This window comes from Cucumis sativus, chromosome 4, assembly GCF_000004075.3.
Source record: "Cucumis sativus cultivar 9930 chromosome 4, Cucumber_9930_V3, whole genome shotgun sequence".
In the NCBI taxonomy this organism is placed as follows: domain Eukaryota; kingdom Viridiplantae; phylum Streptophyta; class Magnoliopsida; order Cucurbitales; family Cucurbitaceae; genus Cucumis; species Cucumis sativus.
Window position 1 is genome coordinate 26738813 of NC_026658.2, and position 21283 is coordinate 26760095.

The following is a 21283-nucleotide window of genomic DNA, read 5'->3' on the forward strand; positions in this document are numbered from 1 at the left end:
GATGACGCAGATTAAATAATACAGAATTCAGAAAGTAGAACTTGCCTGCTAGTTGACTTCAGCTGCTCCCTGAGTTCCTTGAACTTGAGGTTTCTCATGTTCTCAACAGTGAAAACAAAAACTGAGTTGTAATTTTCCACACCCTGCCTGATCGATTCCACCATTGATTTCTTGTGGTCCCTTCCTTTTCTTCTTTGTTTTTGATAAAGTAACTGCATTTATCCCACGAACAATTAGATAGAAGACTTAAAACACTAATCTGCATAGGACTAAGTTCATATTTTTCCTCTTTAAAACACTAATCTGCATAGGACTAAGTTCACATTTTCCCTCTTTCTTTTTAAGTTAAAAACCACATGAGTTTGACAATGATTACTACCACCACAAGTCATTTAACTTCTTCAACTGCCTCATACTTTTCACAAGAAACTGCGTCATACAAATTAACCCATAATAAAGCTATCCAAATTCCGAACCCCATCTGATTGGTTTCTGAAATCAGTAACTCTCATGGAAGGAAAAACTTGGACAGACTGATGCAGAAATTGAGAATGAAAGTTAGAAAAAGATTCTTGCACTAGAATCGTTGTTCCCTGCCATTCTCGAAACAGCCTGAATAGTCATGTTAAGAACACCGAGCCCTGCACTAAAGTTGAAAGAGGGGAAAAAACAGCATGTTGAAACAAATGAAGGTTAAACCAAAAGGATTGAACTATAGTTTCCAAAGTTTTCATCTCTTATATTCACGTAATAGTAATAGTAATAGTAATAGTAATTCCTCTTTCAAACAACCACTTTTGTTTCAACAAAGAGGACAAGGCTTATGATCCCTAAATCGTTAGCAGTATTGCTATTTGGAGAAAATGTTAAAGTTAAACAGCTGACAATACCTTCCAGCCCCTACCACTACTATCTTTTGGTTAACAAAATCACTCAATGGCCGCCCTTGAGCTCTCACAGTTCCCAATAGTCCAACGAGAGCAACACCAGCAGTTCCCTTTATGAAATGAAATAAACGAAAACGAATGTCCTTTTAAGTAATTATCAACTGCATTAATACATCATCAACTACTCACTTGTATGTCATCGTTGAACATGCAGAACCTCTTACGATAACGTTGTAATGTTTCAAAAGGCCATTTCATTTGAAAATCCTCAAACTGGCATCATTCAAAATCAAATTACGAGATTACGATACTGATTACTGGCAGTGAACACAGTTAAAAATTTGATATCTTAACCAATAAACCTGAACAATAGCTTTAGGCCAACATGTATGCACGGCTTCCATAAAATCATCAACAATTGATAGATACTCTTCTCCCTCCAATCTAGGTATTCCTATTCCCTGAACTCCAAGGTCACCGAGGCCAAGAATACGACTTCCATCTGTCAAGACAATCATGTCAACCTGTAGTTGGAAGAAGAAAATACAATGAACTTCAAATATGGTGTTGCTGGAAATTAAAAGAGATTTTCATTTTTATTTTGCTCAAAATCAATGCTCTTGAGCTTTTAATGTCCCGAGGAATGTGAAAGTTTCCCAATATATCGTGTATGGAAGTTTAAACTTTTCAAAGAAAACAAGGGTGATCAACATACAAAAGCCTCCTGTGGATAGAAAATTAATCAAACAAAAATTCGATTGTTCTGTAGCAGTTTGACTTTGTTGTTAAGGAAATTAAGAGTGATAAGAAGGCGAGGGAGTGACTTTGAGTGGTGGCCATTCGACAGCCAAGCAACTACACTCAAAGTTGAAGGTCGAATAGGCAGCAGGAAGAAACGAAGAAGAAGAAGAAGAAAAGTTTTCGATCTATCAAACATGATCATCATACAATAGACGAAAGTCATTTAAATTATCCAAATATCTTTTGAAGTAATTTTAACATTTTCAAAATAACTCTTAATCATGCTCTAAATATGGAATGAATTGTCTATCCAACTACAAATACAAAAGTTTTTCTAAATCACTCTAACTAATTATACAAATTCCACAACACATAGATCACATGCTTCCCAAGAACCCATAAAATTGTTCAATGCGGCATTTCATCAAACAGTTGGTGGATGGAGACAACAAAAACAAGTGTTTAACAAAATTATCTTAGAAACAAACACATTAATATTACCTGAAGATGGAACTCCAATTGAACAGCCTTGAAAAAGTGATGGAGAAACAAACAGAACATAAAGATTGTGGGACTCCTCAACTCCAATAAATCCTGCAATGGAAAAATGGGTTAGAAGGTGGAAAAGCATAGTAGAGGATTATGATAATGAAAATGGGTAGTAATGTTTTTCAGTAGCTATCTTTTTCTTCTCTTTTTTTTTTCATGTTGTTGATGGTTGTTCTTGATTGTCTTTATTTATTTATTTTTTTCCTTTTTTGCATTTGGGAAAAAACAGTTTGTTGACTAAGAGGTGATGATGCTGGTGAGGGAATTTATTAAAGTAATGAATACTTTTTGGAGGACTTAAACAAGTAAAAGGACGAAATGAAGCAAGCTCAAGCAACAAATTTTCTGTTAAGTAAGCATAAATATTAACTAGAGGCTTAAATAAAATATTTCACCACCACCACCACAACAACAAAAAGCCCAGATATATCGTCATTGACAACAGAAACAGAGCAATATAAGCAAAATACATTACAAGGAAAATATGGAGATAAAAGACATGAAGGTTTCCCTTTCACTTACAAAGAGGATCATTAAGTAACTTCTCGTTGTTAGAACCAATATCTAGCATTACTCGAAGAATCTGTCAATTAAACAAGAGTAAACTTAATGAAAAAGTGTGGTTAAGAAAAGTTGCTAAAAAATGTCACCATTAAATGATATTAGTATTCTTAGATAATCTACAAATTTCATGAAGAAAAGACTGCAGACTTGAGAGTTACCCCCACTATCAGGAATACTTGCTGAAACGGGAAAAAGATATCGGCAAATTCTAAATACGGCACACTAAAACTCTCACTCTCCTGGTTCTTGCTTAAAATCACATGTACATGTCAATGCTGATAGTGCCTCTTCCACTGAAACAAACAAAATTTCAGTACCAATTAAGATGCAAAAAAATAAGGTATTTAAGATGCAGAAAATAAGGTAGTTAAGATGCAGAAAATAAGGAAACACCCCACATCACTATAGTGCATAACAAATCTATCACATAAGCACAAAGATAAATACTGAGAGTATTAGTTAAAACTTAGCAAACACAAAAAGGACATAAGCTTATTCTCAAATTTCAGTACATATACTCATCAAAATTCAGAATCTCACGTCACAAACCCGAGCTTAGTGCTCAAGGGTTGACAGTCATGCCTTTTATGCAAGATCTAAGAAGCTATGATGCTCATTATTGTAATGAAAAACTTTTGAAAAATTTTGAAATTTGGACAAAATTTGAAATCCCCCAAGGTTAGACTAAACAAGTGAGCTATTATCCACCCTTCACTTAAAACATTGCTTGGAAGTAGCCCAACATGAGAAGATAAAACAATCTGAATGGGATTTTTCTGATGTATAATGCATATGTTGTTTGTTTTTTTTAGCTCTTAATTGTCTCGTTTTTTTACGTTTTACATTTGCAACTATCTCTTTTGTTTCTTTGGTACGCACACAAGAACCGGTGGGGTAACCTTTCTATGGTTCTAGACTTAGTTTCTAAGTTTGACTGCTCCCTTCGGAGTGACAACAAGCCTTGTTTTCCCCCTAGTGTGGAACGGGGAGGATTCCTCCTCTTTTCAAAGCCCTCGTCAAACTCAATGCTAAGTTTGACTGCTCCCTTCGGAGTGACAACAAGCCTCGTTTTCCCCCTAGTGTGGAACGGGGAGGATTCCTCCTCTTTTCAAAGCCCTCATCAAACTCGATTATGTCTAGAACGCTAAGAGTAGGTGGTCTGGTTTTGGTTAGGCCATAAGTGAAGTTTCCCCTCATTTTTTATGGGATTTTTCTGATGTATATTGCATATGTTGTTTGTTTTTTTTAGCTCTTAATTGTGTCGCTGTTTTACGTTTTACATTTGCAACTATCTCTTTTGTTTCTTTGGTACGCACACAAGAACCGGTGGGGTAACCTTTCTATGGTTCTAGACTTAGTTTCTAAGTTTGACTGCTCCCTTCGGAGTGACAACAAGCCTCGTTTTCCCCCTACTATGGAACGGGGAGGATTCCTCCTCTTTTCAAAGCCCTCGTCAAACTCAATGCTAAGTTTGACTGCTCCCTTCGGAGTGACAACAAGCCTCGTTTTCCCCCTAGTGTGGAACGGGGAGGATTCCTCCTCTTTTCAAAGCCCTCATCAAACTCGATGCTATGTCTAGAACGCTAAGAGTAGGTGGTCTGGTTTTGGTTAGGCCATAAGTGAAGTTTCCCCTCATTTTTTATGGGATTTTTCTGATGTATATTGCATATGTTGTTTGTTTTTTTTAGCTCTTAATTGTGTCACTGTTTACGTTTGCAAGTCTCTCTATTCTTTCTTTGATATGCAATGTGGTAACTAGGTCTTGCTAGAACTGGTGGGCTAACCTTTCTATGGTTCTACACTTAGTTTCTAAGTTTGACTACTCCCTTCGAAGTGGCAACAAGTTTTGTTAATGTCCACCCTTTTCTAAAGGGATTTAGTTCATTGTGGCTAGACAAACGGCTCCTAACTCATGTTATTTATTAAAACCATCTCAATTTCTAAAGAGTACCTCCTATCCTTTTTTAACTCTATCTAGGCTAGGTTTGGACTAAGCGCATCATAGGTAAGTCACGGCAAAGCAACAAAGGAAGACAAAGCTAGAAAAGTATCCATGCACTTATTTATTATATACATGCAATCAAGCATTCACAACACACATACCATTTTCTCAATCAAGCATTCACATCTCAACAAGATATCGCTAACATCTCAATAAGATATCGCTAAAAAGGGACGTAAACCAAAAAAGACGGCAGCTTATTCTCAAATTTCAGCACATATAATCATCAACATTCAGAATTTTACATCACAAACCCAAGCTCAGTGGTCAAGGTTGCCGGTCATGCTTTTTATGCAAGATCTAAGTAAGCTAATAAGGTATAATGCTCCTTATTGTAAGGAAATTTTTTTTAGAAATTTTGAAATTTGGGCAAAACATTTGAACCCCCAAGTTTAGACTAAACATGTAAGCTATTGCCCACCCCCACTTAAAAAATTGCAAGCTTTTGAAAATCAATATAAAGGGAGAAGAATAAGGGGGAACTTTGGACTCCCCTGGAAGGATCGACATCCTTGACTTTGGTTTGAAGCTTGCATGGATAAACCTCTTCATTTCTTTTTCATTGATTAATTATCCTTGTTCCTGAAAATCAAAGGAAATTCTCTCAATTTCATTTATTACTAAAATTAGGATAATTATAGTAACTGTATTTTTAACTCTTTTGGTAGTTTATGTCTTGAGTGTGTTTTCAATGGTATTTCTATATAAAGTACAAAGTTTAGGGGTATTCTGTATAATGGAACCTCTTTAACAAAAAAATAAATAAATTCAAACCCATGAAGTCTAACTAACCGAACACAATTAGATTTCTAGTAGCAGTAATTTACCACAGAAACAGAAATCAAAGGTTAGAAAATAATTTAATGGCATTTCTATAAATTTATCACATGATCTTTCTTCTTTTTTTTCTTTCCTTTTTTGATAAAACTCTAACCATGTAGTTAAGCTTCTACTTGTAGCAGTTAATTAAAATAGAGACAGAAACTATAGATTAACAAACAATTGGAAGGCCTCTCGATCAATTTAATGCACAATAAGTTCATAATTGTGTGTTTTTGGAAGTATGAAAAACGAAAAATCGTTATTTTCGCTAAAGGAGAAACCTCTTCATTCCTCTTTCGTTGATTATTCATCCTTGTTCTTCAAACCTCAAGCCTTAAAATTGAGGAAGTAGAGGAAATTCTCTCAATTTACTTTAAAGGAAGGATCATGTTCTCTCCTACAAAGGGTGTCTTTCTAATTTTCTTAACTTTATGACTTAATACGGTACTGTTGTATAATGCAAATCCATATAGAAGAAACACCATTTATAGCACAGCCAAGGAAAATGAAGATTCAATATAATGTACTGCAATAAAATTAAAATACTAAAGAATGTGCTAGGATGTTAGCGTAAGCAAAAAGTAAAATCAATGGCAAAAGAAGGGAAAAATTGAAGGGCATCAACAAAAAATGTAACCTTTAAGTTGCTATTTCCTTATCTTGTTCTCGCAGAAGATCATCCTTGGCCCAAGCCTGTGAAGAAATTATAGAATAAAAGGGTTAGTGAAAAAAAAGCAGATCATTACAAAACATTCTTATGTAAGCACATCAAGCATGAGGGGGAAAAAAAAAACACACTGCGTCGTTGTCTAATTTAATTGATTGCAATTCCCTATCTTTATCTTCTATTTCCCTTTCCAGTTTGCGAATAGCCTGGTCTCTTTCACCAATGTGGACGACGGTGAGAGATCAGCATGTTGTTGTGAAACAATCGTGAGAGGCAGGGTATCGCAGTCGTCGTGTTGGGTTTCAACGTGGCTTTCGTAGTCGTGCTAGAGCGCACTAGAGAGCAAAATGAATTAGATTGAAAGAGGCCGAAAATGGGGGAAAATATTTAGAGGGAACTTAAATATTTATTTCCCGCTTTTTCTTTGTTGTTCTTTTCCACATCCCATTTAAAATAATGGGCTATTAAAAGTTCATTTTGGTGTAGTGCTATTTGTGTCTCGGATCATCCATTTTCGTTCAAACTACTTTAAAGATACAAGTATGATAACCAACAACACGATCGAAAGAATTGGTCTATGCAACTTCAACCTACGTGGCTTTATCAGGTTCACACACACAATGAGTGACTTTCCTTCGTTTGGATCCATTTCGAAAATTGTACTCTATGGCCCAAAATGAAAGGCCCATCGTCTATTTACTCAAATCCTAGCAATAATTTATTCTCACTTAAAATTTTAAACGTATATGGAAAGTCCACAATGCTCGACCCAAAATTAACTTATAAAAATACCAAACCATAGTCTTGCCTATTTGGTAGTTAATTTGAGTCTCAAAGCCCGACCCCAATTACAAGAACACTCTCTCATGAGAGACCCCATTATAAGAACACATTCTCAAAGTTTTTAACCACTCACATTTTTTATCCACTCTCCAACTAGATAATACAGAAGGAATTTAATTAGAGTAATCACACTAAAACTTAAAATGTTTATAAGTGAGAATTTCTAAATAAATGAAATAGGTTTCTTTTATAGTCTTTGAGTCAAACTTTTCTATAAAAAAAATCGATGTGAGATAACCACATCTTGCCAAACCCAATACTTAAAAACAAACAAATCAAATCATTATTTTTACAAAAAAAAAAAAACTAAAAAAATGCAAGTCGATTCCTATTTATTAAAATAATAAAGAAAACCAGTTACCAAAATCGATGTTTTCCCCCAAAAGCTCTAATAGCTAAGGAACTCAACAAGTTCTACTTGACCTAACTAACTTGACTCTATATTTTTTATGAGCTTTTTTTAATGCATATTGCATATGTTTTTTTTTATAATTGTTGATTGTCTCACTTTTTTATGGTCTGCATTTACGAGCCTCTTTTCTTTCTTTGTTATGAACTGCGGTAACTAGGCGTTGCTAGAACCGATGGGGTAACATTTCTATGGTTCTACACTTAGTTTCTAAGTGTGATTGCTCACCTCTAATTTTCAAAACACTTAATTTCTAAGCACATACAATGTTCACCTAGAAAAAAATGAAAATTGTTGTAGTTAAGATCAAAACTAAATAGTTATGAAATAAGACAAAGAGATTTGATTTTAACAACCTTCCCGTTGTACTTGGATCCACTCTGGCTTTGTGCTGGAAAATTGGTTTGGAGCTGATCGTAAGCTTTCAGTTGCTCTTCTGTAACCTTTAGATACTCATCAAAGCTATAAGCTTTGCTTCCCAACGAAGAATCTTCTACTATTACAATACATAAGAAAATTCTATTTCATAAACCCTGTATCATAATTGAGGCTGGTAGAATGATTATTCTATAACCTTACCGATAGTTTCATTCTTAACATTCATAGACACGATGCATGGCAGCTATCCAATTCTATTTCATGTTCTCGAGAATGGCTCAGTTTAACAATAATGTTCATTTTTTTTTTCTATTTTAAAATAATAACGCTGCTTACTGATCTTTTTTTTTCCATTTGGCATTCTACTTTTTCTACTCAGCTTTCTTTCCCTAGTGATAACAAATAATACGGGTGATAAAAAACTTAATCACTCACTTGGTTCAGCCACCGAAAGCCCTTCTGCTTTAGAAATAGAAGATGGGTTTGAGTAGGTAGATTTACTTGCATTGTATGTGTTGTTCATTGAACTCTCAATTTCATCGAGACCAATTTCTCACTCAAACATGGTCTTGCATTCTCTAGAAACGTCCTACAAACAAAAATAAAGAACAAAAAACTACAATAAGGTCTATGAAAAAGTTATAAAGGAAAATCTCAAAAACTGATATGTAAGTCATAACAACCTTAAGTTCTCTTATCGTGGGTTAAAATGCACGTAAGGTTTTTCCAAGAGTCCGAGCAACCAGCATGTAAATAAGTTAAGTCAACTAAATTTGCTATAAATTTACTCGTATTAACATTATCATTGTTATAGACTTGACAACTTCAAATTTATCAATATAAAATATGCTTTAACAAAACGTACCTTGAGGTTCCTCCAACCTTATTAAAAAAGCAAATAATCCAACAATTTAACAAATTTATAGTGCATATTATGTATATCAATTGATCACAACAAAATAAGATCAAACAAATACCCATGAGTAATATTTAGCCACCAAATGAATAATGATGAAAACCTGAAAACAAAACCGAGAAAAAAAAAAGGAAACAATTCATCAACAAAACAAATTTAGGGGACTAAAAAATTGCTTACCTTATTACACACTTCAAAATATTAAGAGAAGTGGAGGGAAAAAACCAACCAATAATCAAAAAATAAACTTCAACACAAATAGCCATAAATTTTCTTCTTTAAAGGTATCACAAATAAGTCCATCAGTAATAACAAAATAAAAAAGGGCAATGTGCAAGAATTCTGCAATCGTAAAGCTATGCTAAAGGCAGTATGAAATCAAACTTGAGCACTAACAAGAAAATTTGCAAAACAAAAATTACTAGACATCATTAACTAAAGTACCAGCACAACAATGAATGTGTAACCTCCGCAAGAGCAAACCCGAATGGAGAAGAACATGAAGAAATATATAAATAGAAGAAACATAAAAGACAAACATGAAACACATGGAAACATACAAAGGGGATAAATAAAAGTACAATTATGAAGTGATGAAGCACAAATACAGGTACCAACAGAACTAGAATACAAGTCTTACCCTATCTCGACTGTCGAGGAGTGTTAACCAACCGTCGGAAGGTTGGTTTTATTTTTTAGAAAAAATTAATGTTGTCTGAATTCTTTTTCAAGCCACTAACCAGCCCCTCCTTATCTATGATCGGCGATCAACTCCTCAACCTCTAATTACATTTAAAAGAGTGATGCGAACATTGTGTGAAATCCCAAACCTTTGATGGATCCCACCATCACTCTCTTTCTATCCCCTTCAAAACCTCATTATTTTCAAGAGAGGCCTCAAAGCTTCTTCCAATTAACATAAAAGAAGAATGAAAGAGAAGGAGAGAAAGGGAAAGTGGTTCAAAAGCTATGGAAAAAAAAGTAAAAGAACATGGTCTACTCATTGGCACATCTTACACAGATGATAATGTTAGGCAAGGCAATGAGAGACAGAATGCTTTTGGAGCCTTCTCCTCTACTTTCGAAGATTTTAATAAACTAAAATATGCAAATGTTACAAGAAAGATCTTTGGAGATTTGAAATAATCCAAAATAAAGAAAAAGGAAAACCCCAATATGTACAAATTTCAGAATCTAAAACTTGAAAAGTGATTGAATGATGAGATATGTTTGTACAATCAATTATAGAGACAGTGAAATATTAAAAAAAAATGAAACGTACCAAGATAAAAAGAATAGCAACTAGTATTATGACCTTTGTATGTCTTCAAAATACAAACATCAAAATGAATCAAGAGATCTACCACACAAATAATGGTATCAACACAAATAAAGCAATTGTTTTATTAACAATATTTGAGTACAATTAAACTAAGCATGCTATTGTCCTTGACAAATTTACATTCTTCTAATCGAACAAAATCTAACCTTTAAATAGTGATAGAAACTGAAGATGAAAGCAAGTTCAGCTACAACTTCAGACCGTGATATATATGACAGAACCTATAAAAAAAGAAGAGTACCTAACTATATATACACAGAGGAGATCTGACGCTTACTAGCACATCGGAGGCTCAATCGATTTATATTTAATTGAAAAACAATACCTATATTTTAATGCATACACATTGAATAGCCCCTGTTTCAATCCAATTTACAAAACTACCTCCATAAAATTACATAATGGGGGAAGTTCGACCGGATGCACTGTGCTTTACCAGAACCACATGAAATTATTAGAACATAGTTCATTCAAGTAACTTTCTATTCAATAATTGAAACAAATGGAAAGAGGACAATTGAATATTAAATAAAGATGGAATTAATTGGGAACTCACGGAGTAATGCGATTCGTTCGGGGGCTCACCGCTGAGTTGAAAGAGAGACAAGGATTAGAAAGGAAAGGAAGAGGAGCGTCTGATAATCCAGCGGATTCTTTGATGAGTGGAGTAGTAGTAGTAGTAGTGGAGGTTCCAAGGACATTGAAGTCAATCCGGTGAGAGTGAGGGAATCCAGAAGGTTGAGGTTGAAGAGAGTAGAAATTGCAACCAAAATCGGTGAGGATGGTGGAATCGAAATTGCGAGGGAAGAAGAAAAGAGCATCACAGGTCGAAGTAGAGGAGGAATCAACACTGGTTAAACTGGTTTTGGTTGTACGAACAAAGAAGAATTAGGGTTTGAGAAGAGAAAGGGAAAATGGAGTGTACGAACAAAGAAGAAGAAGAAGAAATGGAAAGGACGCGCTAAGAGAAGAAGATGGAGATGGATGGGTGAAATGGGTATGATAGGGTTTCGAAAATGGAGTGTACGAAGAAATGGAAAGGACGCACTGAGAGAAGAAGATGGAGATTGGATCCGCGACTGAGAGAAGAAGATGGAGATTGGATCCGCGACTAAGAGAAGAAGATGGAGATTGGATGCGCGACTAAGAGAAGAAGATGGAGATTGGATCCGCGACTAAGAGAAGAAGATGGAGATGGATCCGCAAAATGGGTATGATAGGGTTTCTGTTGAGAGATAGGCCAAAGAAGACAAGAGAGCAAGAGAGAAGGGGGGAGGAGAGGGAGACTTGGCCGTTAGAGAAGAGGAGAAAGAAATTTGAAATGAGAGAGACTGTACATGTAGGGTTTTTATTAGATTTTTTTTTTTTAATTTTGCTTAAATGGATTCAGAGAATTAATTATCTCGTTCACCGACTCATATTAGCGGTCCATTGGTCCATTGTTTTGTCCTTTTTTTTTCAACAAACAATCATATTTTTTTACAATATAGGACTAAAAAAGATAACTAATTTATATATATATATATATATATATATACATACAACATTCTCACCTACAAAGGGTATGTTTCTAATTTTCGTAACTTTATGCCTTAATATGGCAGTGTTGTATAATGCAAATCCATAATAGAAGAAATATCATTTACAGAAGAACCAAGAAAAATGAAGATTGAATATAATGTACTTTAATAAAATTAAAACAGTTGGAGAGTCTTTGCATTCTTATATTGTACTAAGGATTTACATCGTTATTCATCAATAAAGTTTACTATTGAAATACTACATACTGGAGTTCCAACACAAACAGATGAAGAAAACAAAAGCACCGAAGGAAATGACAACAAAGCACCAAAGAACCAAAACCAAAAACAACATATCCAAAACAGCCCCACAAAACAGGGAGAAAAAACAACACAGAGAGAACAACTTTTCCACCTCAAAGCTCATAGCTCTTTAAAATATTTAAATAAGAAAGTTTCAACACTTCAAAATCATTGATTCTGTGGATATGAAAAGAAATTGACCAAACATTAATTCCAAAATCACAATTACAAATACGTCGAATGTTCGATTTGACAAGAAGATATCCTAAACACGGCAGAAAAGTGTGAGAGAAGGGGAGAGGAGAGAAAGTAGAGAGAGAGAGGCAGAAGTTAGAGAATAAGTTGGGGGAAGAAATTTGAAATGAGAGAGAGAGAGAAGGGGAGAAGAGAGAGAAAGTAGAGAGAGAGGCAGCCGTTAGAGAAGAAGTGGGGGAAGAAATTTGAAATGAGAGAGAGAGAAGGGGGGAGGAGGGAAAAAGTAGAAAGGAGTTAGAGAAGAAAAGCCCATTTAAGAAACATTTGAATTATTTGTCATAAAGCCCATTTAAAACGCAAAAAAAAAAAAAATAGAACTAAAACAAATATTTTGTTTTTAAAAATTAGACTAAAAAATCAAATTTCAAAGAGAAAAACTTAAAGGTAAAAAAATTGTCTAATAAGAACCATTAACTAAAAGGGTAACCCGTAAAGCAACAAAATTTTCAGTAAAGTTAGCAAAAAAAAAATTTGTTTTTCAAATAATTATAATCCAAAATTTTCAAAAAATGTGAAATTTCATTTAACAAGACAAGAAATTGTGAACATTATTTTCTAATTTGGCCATGGATGAAAGTATGAAGCTTTTGTATAAAGAAGGTTTCGATACAAAAAAAAGTAAAATAACAACTTACTTTGTCTACTCTAATTTGAGAGAGGAGTCCACGTTAGAAAAAAAGGATCCTACGGCTACGAAGCTTTTGCTTATTGTTTTTCTCTCTCTGCAAAAGGGAGCTCATGTTCAGCATATCATTTCAATGGCAGCTGGTAGAATATGGAATTTCCTTGGAAGAAACCCCAAGTGTTCCCCATCAGATTGAACATATATGCTGCCGCTGCAAGAAACTTCTTCCACTTCGATCGAACGAACGCTGCTTGAACAACAAAACAATAAACTGATGATAGTTGCATTGGCAGACGAACAAGCTCAGAAGCAGAAATAGGAAGTTTTGATTGAGAAAAGGGCATCATTGCCAAACAATGAATTTTAATGAGGTGGAGCTGAAATGTGAAATCATGCTCAATCATATGTTCAACCATGGATGAGTTACATTGATATCGATTAATTGAGTTCATCAACGTTGACAAAGATTTAACAAGGAAAAAAGGATAATCATATAACTTTCTAATTTTGGTTGAGGATACATCAGAATGCCAGAAGTAAGAAGGTTTAACAATATTACTTTTCTTAGGGCTTCTCTGCTAGGTAAATAAAGCATCTCCATATAAGTTTGAGTGTAAGTTTTTCTCAAGCAAAAACTTGACAGAAATGAAAATCACAATGCTCCATGCAAATCCAGTTCAATTATAGTTTCTTCACCTCTGCTTCCACAAGTCTCCAACATAAAACAGACCGTTGGAGAGAGAAAATTGAAATACAAAATGGAAAATCTAGGCACATTATAATTTTTAAAGAGATGACTAACCTTCTTGATGTTACGTTTTTCACCGTCAAATATGTCCCATTGTATATTTTGTGTAAATTCAGAATAAAGTCATACCACTTGAAATCCTGAAGAATTACTACCTGCAAAGAAAAGCATCACATATTTAAGAAGACAAGGAAGGAAAAAGTGATCAAATAAAATCCCACAGAAACGAATTATACCTCTAGACTCCTGTTGGAAGGATCGGCATTTGGCACAATTTTCATACCACCGCCAAAGTATTTAGCATTTCCAATGCATAGAGCAGTTACTTGTGGATACAGCTCCCATTCACCGTCATCAACCTGTGAGTTATGGCATTCTACATAGATGAAATTAAATAAAGATGGTAAAAATGCAGTCACTGCCCCTCCAAAATGGTCTACATTTTGAAACCACCTTGAGACGAATAGGATCGGTATTAGGGGTTATTTGGGTATTGAGGGCATAAATAGTTAGGGAGTGGGTTACATTTGGTTATAAATAGAGGGATAGGGGAATGGAGAAGAGAAGCAATATTTGGGTTTTAGGGCTTGAGATTGTGATCTCAAGAAGGGAGGATCCAAGTACCTCGAATAACTTGATTTATTGTTTAAATCTATTATCTTTTAGTTTAGGGATTGGAAAGAGAAGGATTGTGGAGTTTGTGATAATATTTTGGTACACTGGAGCTGGAAACAAAGAATATTAAAAAACACATACTGTTATACACAGTCTGATAATAATACGAATCACTAGCTTTTCTTCTTCTTTTTCTTTTTCTTCTCCTTTAATTTTTGTTATGGGTTTTGTATTGAGTTTTGTGTTTTAGATTGTGAAGTATGGGGTAGCTAAACTCTTAATCCTAGGGATAGATGAAGACAAAGTTTATGAATTACTCTTTGTAATGCATCTGATTATTTGCTCTTAATCTTTTCATGTTTTTATGTGAATAACGTTTATAATATCTTGATCACAGATTAATTGTTGATTGGCCATGAACCCTAATCTTTGCATGACTAGAGTAGTTATGAACATGGAAAGAGATAATTAAGGATCCCTGAGGAGGTTGTTGAAAGAAGTGGACCTAAAAACTTTTGTTTATTAATAAAAAGAAAAATGAACAGAGATTCATCTTCATCAGGGGTCTTGATGTTTAATTTAATTTAAATTGTGTATGAATTTTTAATTACGAGAATTTTAATATGTTGCAAGAGCACTATAGCCAAGGTATAGAGTGAGAGGGATAAGGTTTATATGTCTTAGAGAATGGAAAGATGGAATTTGTGCTAAAATTATTAGTGTTCCAAATACAATTATGAATTGGGTATAGTTGCATTCCCCCTTCTGGATTGCATAGCACACACCTGAGACTCTGTTTGTGTTTCACTAAAGCCATCACATATGCCCACAGTCCCATCTTCAGTAGTAGAATTGCCCACATCTTCTTTTCTTTCAGCTCTGAGAAAATACAAGACACAAAGGTCACAAAAACCAAGTTACAAAGGCAAAATTGAATTGTGTTCGAACATAATAGTCTTTCTCGAAAAAACACTAAAGCTTGCATTATGCTAAGATCCACTTAGAATACAGGGATATTTAATGGCTAGTTTTTAAAGAAATAACCTACTGCCTTTATTTCCAAACCTGGTTTTTCTAAAATGAAAAAGGAAAACTATATTGGGTGGCAAATTAGTTTAGGTATTTTGCAAAAATGTCTTTAAGGTTTGTGATTTTGAAAATATAGCAAAAATAATCAAATCCAGGCTTTTATATGGGTGGGCTGGACTTTATTTGATCATTTTCACAAATAATAAAGTTATAACTTGTTTTACCATTTTTGCAAATGTCCCATGAAAAAAGTTAATGCTCAAGGATAGCATTTATTTGTGAATACTGGTTTTCAAGCATTGCAAACGGTGTGATTTGAGTTTTATGATTAACACTATTACTCAAACGAACCTATTTTGAAAGAAATTATAAATTATATTGTTCTAGGAAGCAATTCATCAGTAGAGACTAAAAGAATATAAAAAAAATATTTCTCTTATAGTGAAAATAAACTCTTTCATAACGACTTCGTTGAATGGTCTCACTATATTTCCAGGCAGCGACCGTTCTTGTTAAACACTTCAATTCAGCATGGTCTTTCCATAAGAAGATCAAGGAGACAACGGCAAAAATTACCTTTTTGACCACTGGTTAGATAAAGCACCAATTGGAGAAGTTTCTGAATGGTCTTGACCAACAAGCGAACAGTCTGGTAGGAAAATCTGGTACCATTAAGGATTAAACCAAATGCAAACGAAACCAAAAGTTTAAACATAAAAAACATCAATCCTAATAGAAGGATATACTTTTATCGCAGCCAGTCTTTCCAGGTGACTTCTGATCTTGAATCTTAAAAAGAAAGGAAAACAAAAGGATTTGAAGGAAAAAATAAAATAAAAATGGAATGAAGTAATGGAATTGTAGCTCAAACCAGATTTTACCTTAGTTGTCTGCTCCAACAAGTCCTCAATTGCGGAAGCGACATCAGGAACGTGTGAAGTTACTACAGAGAATTTGATGTAGTTTGTTTTGTGGAATTCAAAATGCAGTCAGATTGAGTGGATCTGTTTCCAACAAAAGTGAATGCTTTTCTATGGCTTCGTCAAAGAACTTGCGCTTTTCTTCGTAGAACTTATTCGTTCAGCTGCTCCTATAAAGCTACTGTTAGTTCCAGCTGATTGGTCTCTCGGAATGGCAGAATGGATAGGAAACTGGGATATGCTTTCATTGGCTATCATTGGGGCAGCTTGAGTAGGAAATTGGCTGACAGTGCATAAGCCTGTCGCTCTGTCTTGAGCTTTAACTTCTTTTGGGCGATACAAATCAAGAGAGACAATCTTTCTCTGAAAGTTTTGTATTCAAACAAAATCATTCCATATCTAAGAGAAGAAATATCAACACAATGGGTCTAGAATTCTATCAGGATATGCATGTACGTGAACATATATAATTGAAAAGCAACAAAATCGCAAAGGTACCTGGCTGACACACTCATATATCCATTCAGCTGTAATGCATTGTTTGCCCCATTTACAAGCAGCCTCAAACTTTGTCCCATCGGTGAACTTGCATATTAGATGGGTTACCTTCTTTGTCAGCTTCTCCACAAACTTGGCCCCAAGTACAAAACACAGATTTCTTAACAATACTCTGTCTTTATCATCATATTGTGAAACACAAAATCGTATGTTTTCAAATCCAGGCAAAGGGACACAGCAAGGAAGAGGAGAATAGAGAATGTGCCCATTGGTATCCCACAAACATCCATCCTTCATAACGAGTTTATTTGAAATAGTCAGTAAACAAATAAAAACAAGATAAATATTCAATTCTCATTTCAAATATCAGTTTAAGATATTGAACATAATTAGGTTACGAAATAAATAATAAATATAAAATTAAAATTAAAAATCATCAGTAGTATCAAATTTCATAAAAAATGTTCTCACTTTTCCTCTTCTCATTAAGAAAGGTTCATCAAGACAAGTTCCATCTGTCTTGATATTTTTACCACCGTCCATCCTTGTTATTTTGTTCCAAACTGCATTAGAATCTTTGTTGAAATCGCTAGAATCACTGTAACCAAATTTCAAATGTGGATAATGATAGGTTCTTTGAGAAAATCAAGCACGAGCAAAATTATTGTGTTAGAATTCTTCTTTTGAATCACTTGAATCAGAACTCCAATTCTTCATTTGGGAGGAAATTTGAGTTTCTTGCCTATACCAACTAGCCAACTAGTATATTTTTTCTTCACCTGTCTTCCTTGATGTGTACAAATGCATCCATGCAAAATTAGGATGAATTTCTTCTTCTTTTCTTTTTTAATTTTAAGGGTATCCCACAAACATCCATCCTTCATAACGAGTTTATTTGAAATAGTCAGTAAACAAATAAAAACAAGATAAATATTCAATTCTCATTTCAAATATCAGTTTAAGATATTGAACATAATTAGGCTACGAAATTAATAATAATATAAAATTAAAATTAAAAATCATAGTATCAAATTTCATCAATAATGGCAGTTTCTACGCCAGCTATCCATTCAAAATTGGCTTCAAAGCCGTAATTTAACGCATTTAACAGAAGTGTGCATCAATACTTCTCAATTCCAGAGAAAAATATATAAGAAGCATCTATTTGTTTGGCACAGGGATGGAGTGCAAACCTTTGGAGTTCAAGGGACAGTCATAGAAAAACTTCTTCAAATGTTGAACTCCAATTAATTTTGTCAATAAAGAAACCTCTCACACAATGATAGCACTCATATTTCCAAAATGTAGACAGAGTGAAGAAAAAAGAGAACAACCAAATATGTTTTCCAAGATAGACCACCCTTTTCTTTTCAGACCAACCTTAATGGATAGTCTGAGAAGGTAAATTTATGTTACCACCTTCCCTAAACATCAAAAGGTCAAAATGATAGAACTGATTGAATCTCCATTTTCCAATTTAATAGTATCCACCATTTATGCCAATTGTTCTATACAGATGCAGAGTTAGGGAAACAAGTAGCAGAGCAGAAGCAGAATGAGTCATCGACCAGCCGCATCTGGTGGCCCAAAGGGAAAAAATAAGGATGTGACCATTTGATTGTGTGATGCTAGTTGAGGACAAGATCACGACCATCACCTCATCAGACCAACAAAGCTGGGGTGGCAGAGACACTTGATGACTCAGTCACTATCACTCAGGACAAGAACAAGATCAACATCAACTCCAATAGCTACTTCTCCAAGAGGAATCTTAAATACTTGGCTAAGAAGAATTTCAAGAAACACAACATTAGAGATTGGCTTTGAGTTATTGCTTCAAACAAGGAGATGAATGTGTACGAATTGAGATACTTTAACATTGCCAAGAACAACGGGCGAGGGAGAAGACTGAGGTTCAAGTCCTATATTTTGGTACCGCCATTTGAGGTAGGATCAGTTGTAGCAGCCCTTTTCATCTAAAGGCTGTTTTAATTTATATTCCCATACCTTGTCTGCTTTTCCTATACATCAGCAAGAGTTCTCGAGTCCAACTCTAATTTACTTTTGATGATTTATTAACTATAAATCTTGCTCACATATTCCCCTTCTTTTGGTTGGTTTGAGGATACCTTTTTTTACACTGGGAGGACAGTTGTTGTAATCTTAGAAAACTGATGTGCGTTTGGTTTTGGAAAAAACAGTATCCATCCTTCATATTATAAGAGCGTGGCTCAACACAAAACTAAAGTCCCTCAAAATTCAAAGCTCCAACCCAAACACAATCCAAACTTGCAGTGGCTAAATGAAACAAAATATGCTATTCAACCTTGTGTGGACTTTTATGTCCAAAAAGGGAAACACAAACAAAACCCAATAGTAGAGCTCTAAAACGGAAATCACAAATAAGACAATTAATTATCGCTTACCTCTAAACATGATCGAACCCGATGACTTGACACATAAGTACTATGAACGTCTGTACTCCTTGGTATCCCACCATGACATTCAACAGTGAAGTGCACTTTCTGCTTCATGTGATCTTCAACAACCTCGCCTCCCCCTTGATTTATCCATTCAACAATTTCAGCTCTCTAGTAGGAGAATTTCAAATATGATCTCAAAATATACATAAAAAATATTTGGGATTATGGAAGTCAAAAGTTGATGCATGTTTGTTAGTGTTCAAAAATAAAATGTAAAAAAAATTTGAAGGCATATTCCTCAAATGAAAAATGAAAATCGTAATTATTTCACATGCTAAATGACATTTGGCACTATCTTAAATTTTTTAGGAAAATTACTCCCCAAGTTTTGGTTTTGAAGAACACGTGTGTTTGGTTCTTGAGTTTTAAAAATGTACATTTTTAGTCTCCAGGTTTAGAAAAATAGACCCATTTGGTCATGCACCTTTTTAGTCTCTAAGTTTATAAAAATTGGTTTAGAAAGTCCCCAATATAACTTTATACATTTTTAAGGTAGAATAACTTCTTCTAAAAATTGGTTTTGAGAGTCTCCAGTATAACATTAAGCACTCAAGGATTAAAAGAGTACATTTTGAAAACTCAAGGACCAATAAACCTATTTCTATAAAATTGGGACTAAAAAGGTAATTTTTCCATTTTTTTTATATCATTCTCTTAACAGGATCGGAGTGTTAAAGAAACAGTAGATCTAGAATCCTATCTGCACCATTGACTTGCTTTTAAAATCATGGAGTTGGAGCAGTAATGAACTACTCTTTACTCAAGTCAACTGATATTGAATACAGGGCTTCTACTTTGTTATTTTTTTAAAAAATGGATGCTATTTACCACAATAATACATCTAAAACCTAAAGTGCATAGTGTACATTAATCATGCTGTTTGAAATAAGAGGAAAGAATCTTTACAACATACCCGATCTTCTGGAAAGGAACTAGAAAAACAAAATATTTTCCCCTTAAATACACATGATGACTTCCCATTTGAAACCATGAAATCACGCCCCATCTTTTCTCAACTCTTGTTTGTACCATTTGCTACACATTGTTGGCTTTTCTGGGATAATTTCATTTTCCTGTCTCCATTCACTTTTGTTTCACTTTTTTCTTCAATTCTTTCCACTGCTATTGACGTCTTTCCAATGCTAACATGAATATTTCCTTCTGACACATTTGATGGCACGATTGGATGAACATTTGGAACTTTATTTTGATCCATAACAATGGTGCTCATTTTACTAGATGCTGCAAAGTAAACAGCCAGAAAATTTAGAACAAGACAAACAGGCTAGGGATCTCCAAACAAATATTAGTCATGCATCCAAATGAAATGTGCAGTTATTCTGCATGATGGTAGTTTAAGGTTGCTATTCAAAAGACAGATAGCTTAGAATACGAGTCCTGCATATCAAACCTTTAGGAATAAGTTCATCATATGCCATGTGTCTACCAAGAATAGGGATCTCCTTCTTCTGACGGTCACACTCTTCAAGCCAGTTGGATCTAACCACATGAACAACTCCTGAAGTAGCAATATCTCTAACCTCCTTTTTCTCCCTGCCATTTGAAATATGATAAAACTAATTTTCAATTGGGTGGATAGACCATTCAAATGAAATCAAAAAGCTCACAGCACAGGCGAGCTCACAAATTCAAGCAATAAAGTTCACAAAACCTATGTTGCGATTAAAGTAAAAGGATAATTACATTTCTGACGAATCTCCAACTATTATGTGTGTTAATTTGTCATTGAAAACCATGTATCGGGAGCCTCCACCTCTGAGAATCATATTTACAATCTTCCGCATCTCAGAAGCTTCAAACCCAACAACTTTTATTCTACATGCTGACAAATATAGGTCGTTTTCTTCAGACTAAAAGTCATTTGCAAGACAATTAACAGTGTTTTCTTCATTCCTTCCCATCGTGACTGGCACTTCAACATCAACCTCATTTATAAAATTAGAAGCATCTGAAAACATAGACGTGCTCTGTGAAAGAGTAACTTCAACATCCATGTCTGAAAACCCAGGACCAGCAACTGCTGTGAATTTTGAATCGGTAAGAAATGAGGACGGTACAGCTTCCAAGTTCCCAATATCCTTTTCTTGGCTATTGTGAGCAGTCAAGCAACCCCTTGTCAATTTATTTGAAGTTCCAGAAACGCTAC

The 21283-nt window shown here is 34.5% G+C and overlaps 3 protein-coding genes across 10 annotated transcripts in view; all 3 read right to left on the reverse strand.

Moving 5' to 3' along the window:
* Positions 1-16231, reverse strand: part of LOC116403313 (sphingoid long-chain bases kinase 2, mitochondrial-like) — a 69974-nt gene extending 53743 nt beyond the window's left edge. The window contains exons 1-13 of one of the 8 annotated variants that reach the window (XM_031883969.1): positions 16097-16211; positions 15792-15877; positions 14972-15065; positions 13808-13947; positions 13626-13726; positions 8840-8881; positions 8298-8451; positions 7841-7980; positions 1250-1411; positions 1077-1160; positions 891-997; positions 577-646; positions 46-212 (exon numbers count right to left, since the gene is read on the reverse strand). In XM_031883969.1, the coding sequence (XP_031739829.1) occupies positions 46-212; positions 577-646; positions 891-997; positions 1077-1160; positions 1250-1411; positions 7841-7980; positions 8298-8385 (818 nt within the window). In that variant the 5' untranslated portion in view covers positions 8386-8451; positions 8840-8881; positions 13626-13726; ... (2 more) ...; positions 15792-15877; positions 16097-16211. The other 7 variants (XR_004216006.1, XM_031883970.1, XM_031883972.1 and 4 more) reach the window with 7 other exon arrangements.
* A 15-nt stretch (positions 16232-16246) lies between these two features.
* On the reverse strand, positions 16247-16930 carry LOC116403448 (DNA topoisomerase 2-binding protein 1-A-like). Its single transcript, XM_031884596.1, has 2 exons — positions 16634-16930; positions 16247-16498 (listed from the first exon to the last, which is right to left on the reverse strand). Exons 1-2 carry the CDS (start codon positions 16928-16930, stop codon positions 16247-16249), a joined length of 549 nt encoding a protein of 182 aa, XP_031740456.1.
* LOC116403316 lies at positions 16639-21280 on the reverse strand. Its single transcript, XM_031883987.1, has 4 exons — positions 20821-21280; positions 20528-20670; positions 19060-20358; positions 16639-16662 (listed from the first exon to the last, which is right to left on the reverse strand). Exons 1-3 carry the CDS (start codon positions 20919-20921, stop codon positions 20129-20131), a joined length of 474 nt encoding a protein of 157 aa, XP_031739847.1. The 5' UTR covers positions 20922-21280; the 3' UTR covers positions 16639-16662; positions 19060-20128.
* Between the last annotated feature and the right edge of the window lie 3 nt (positions 21281-21283).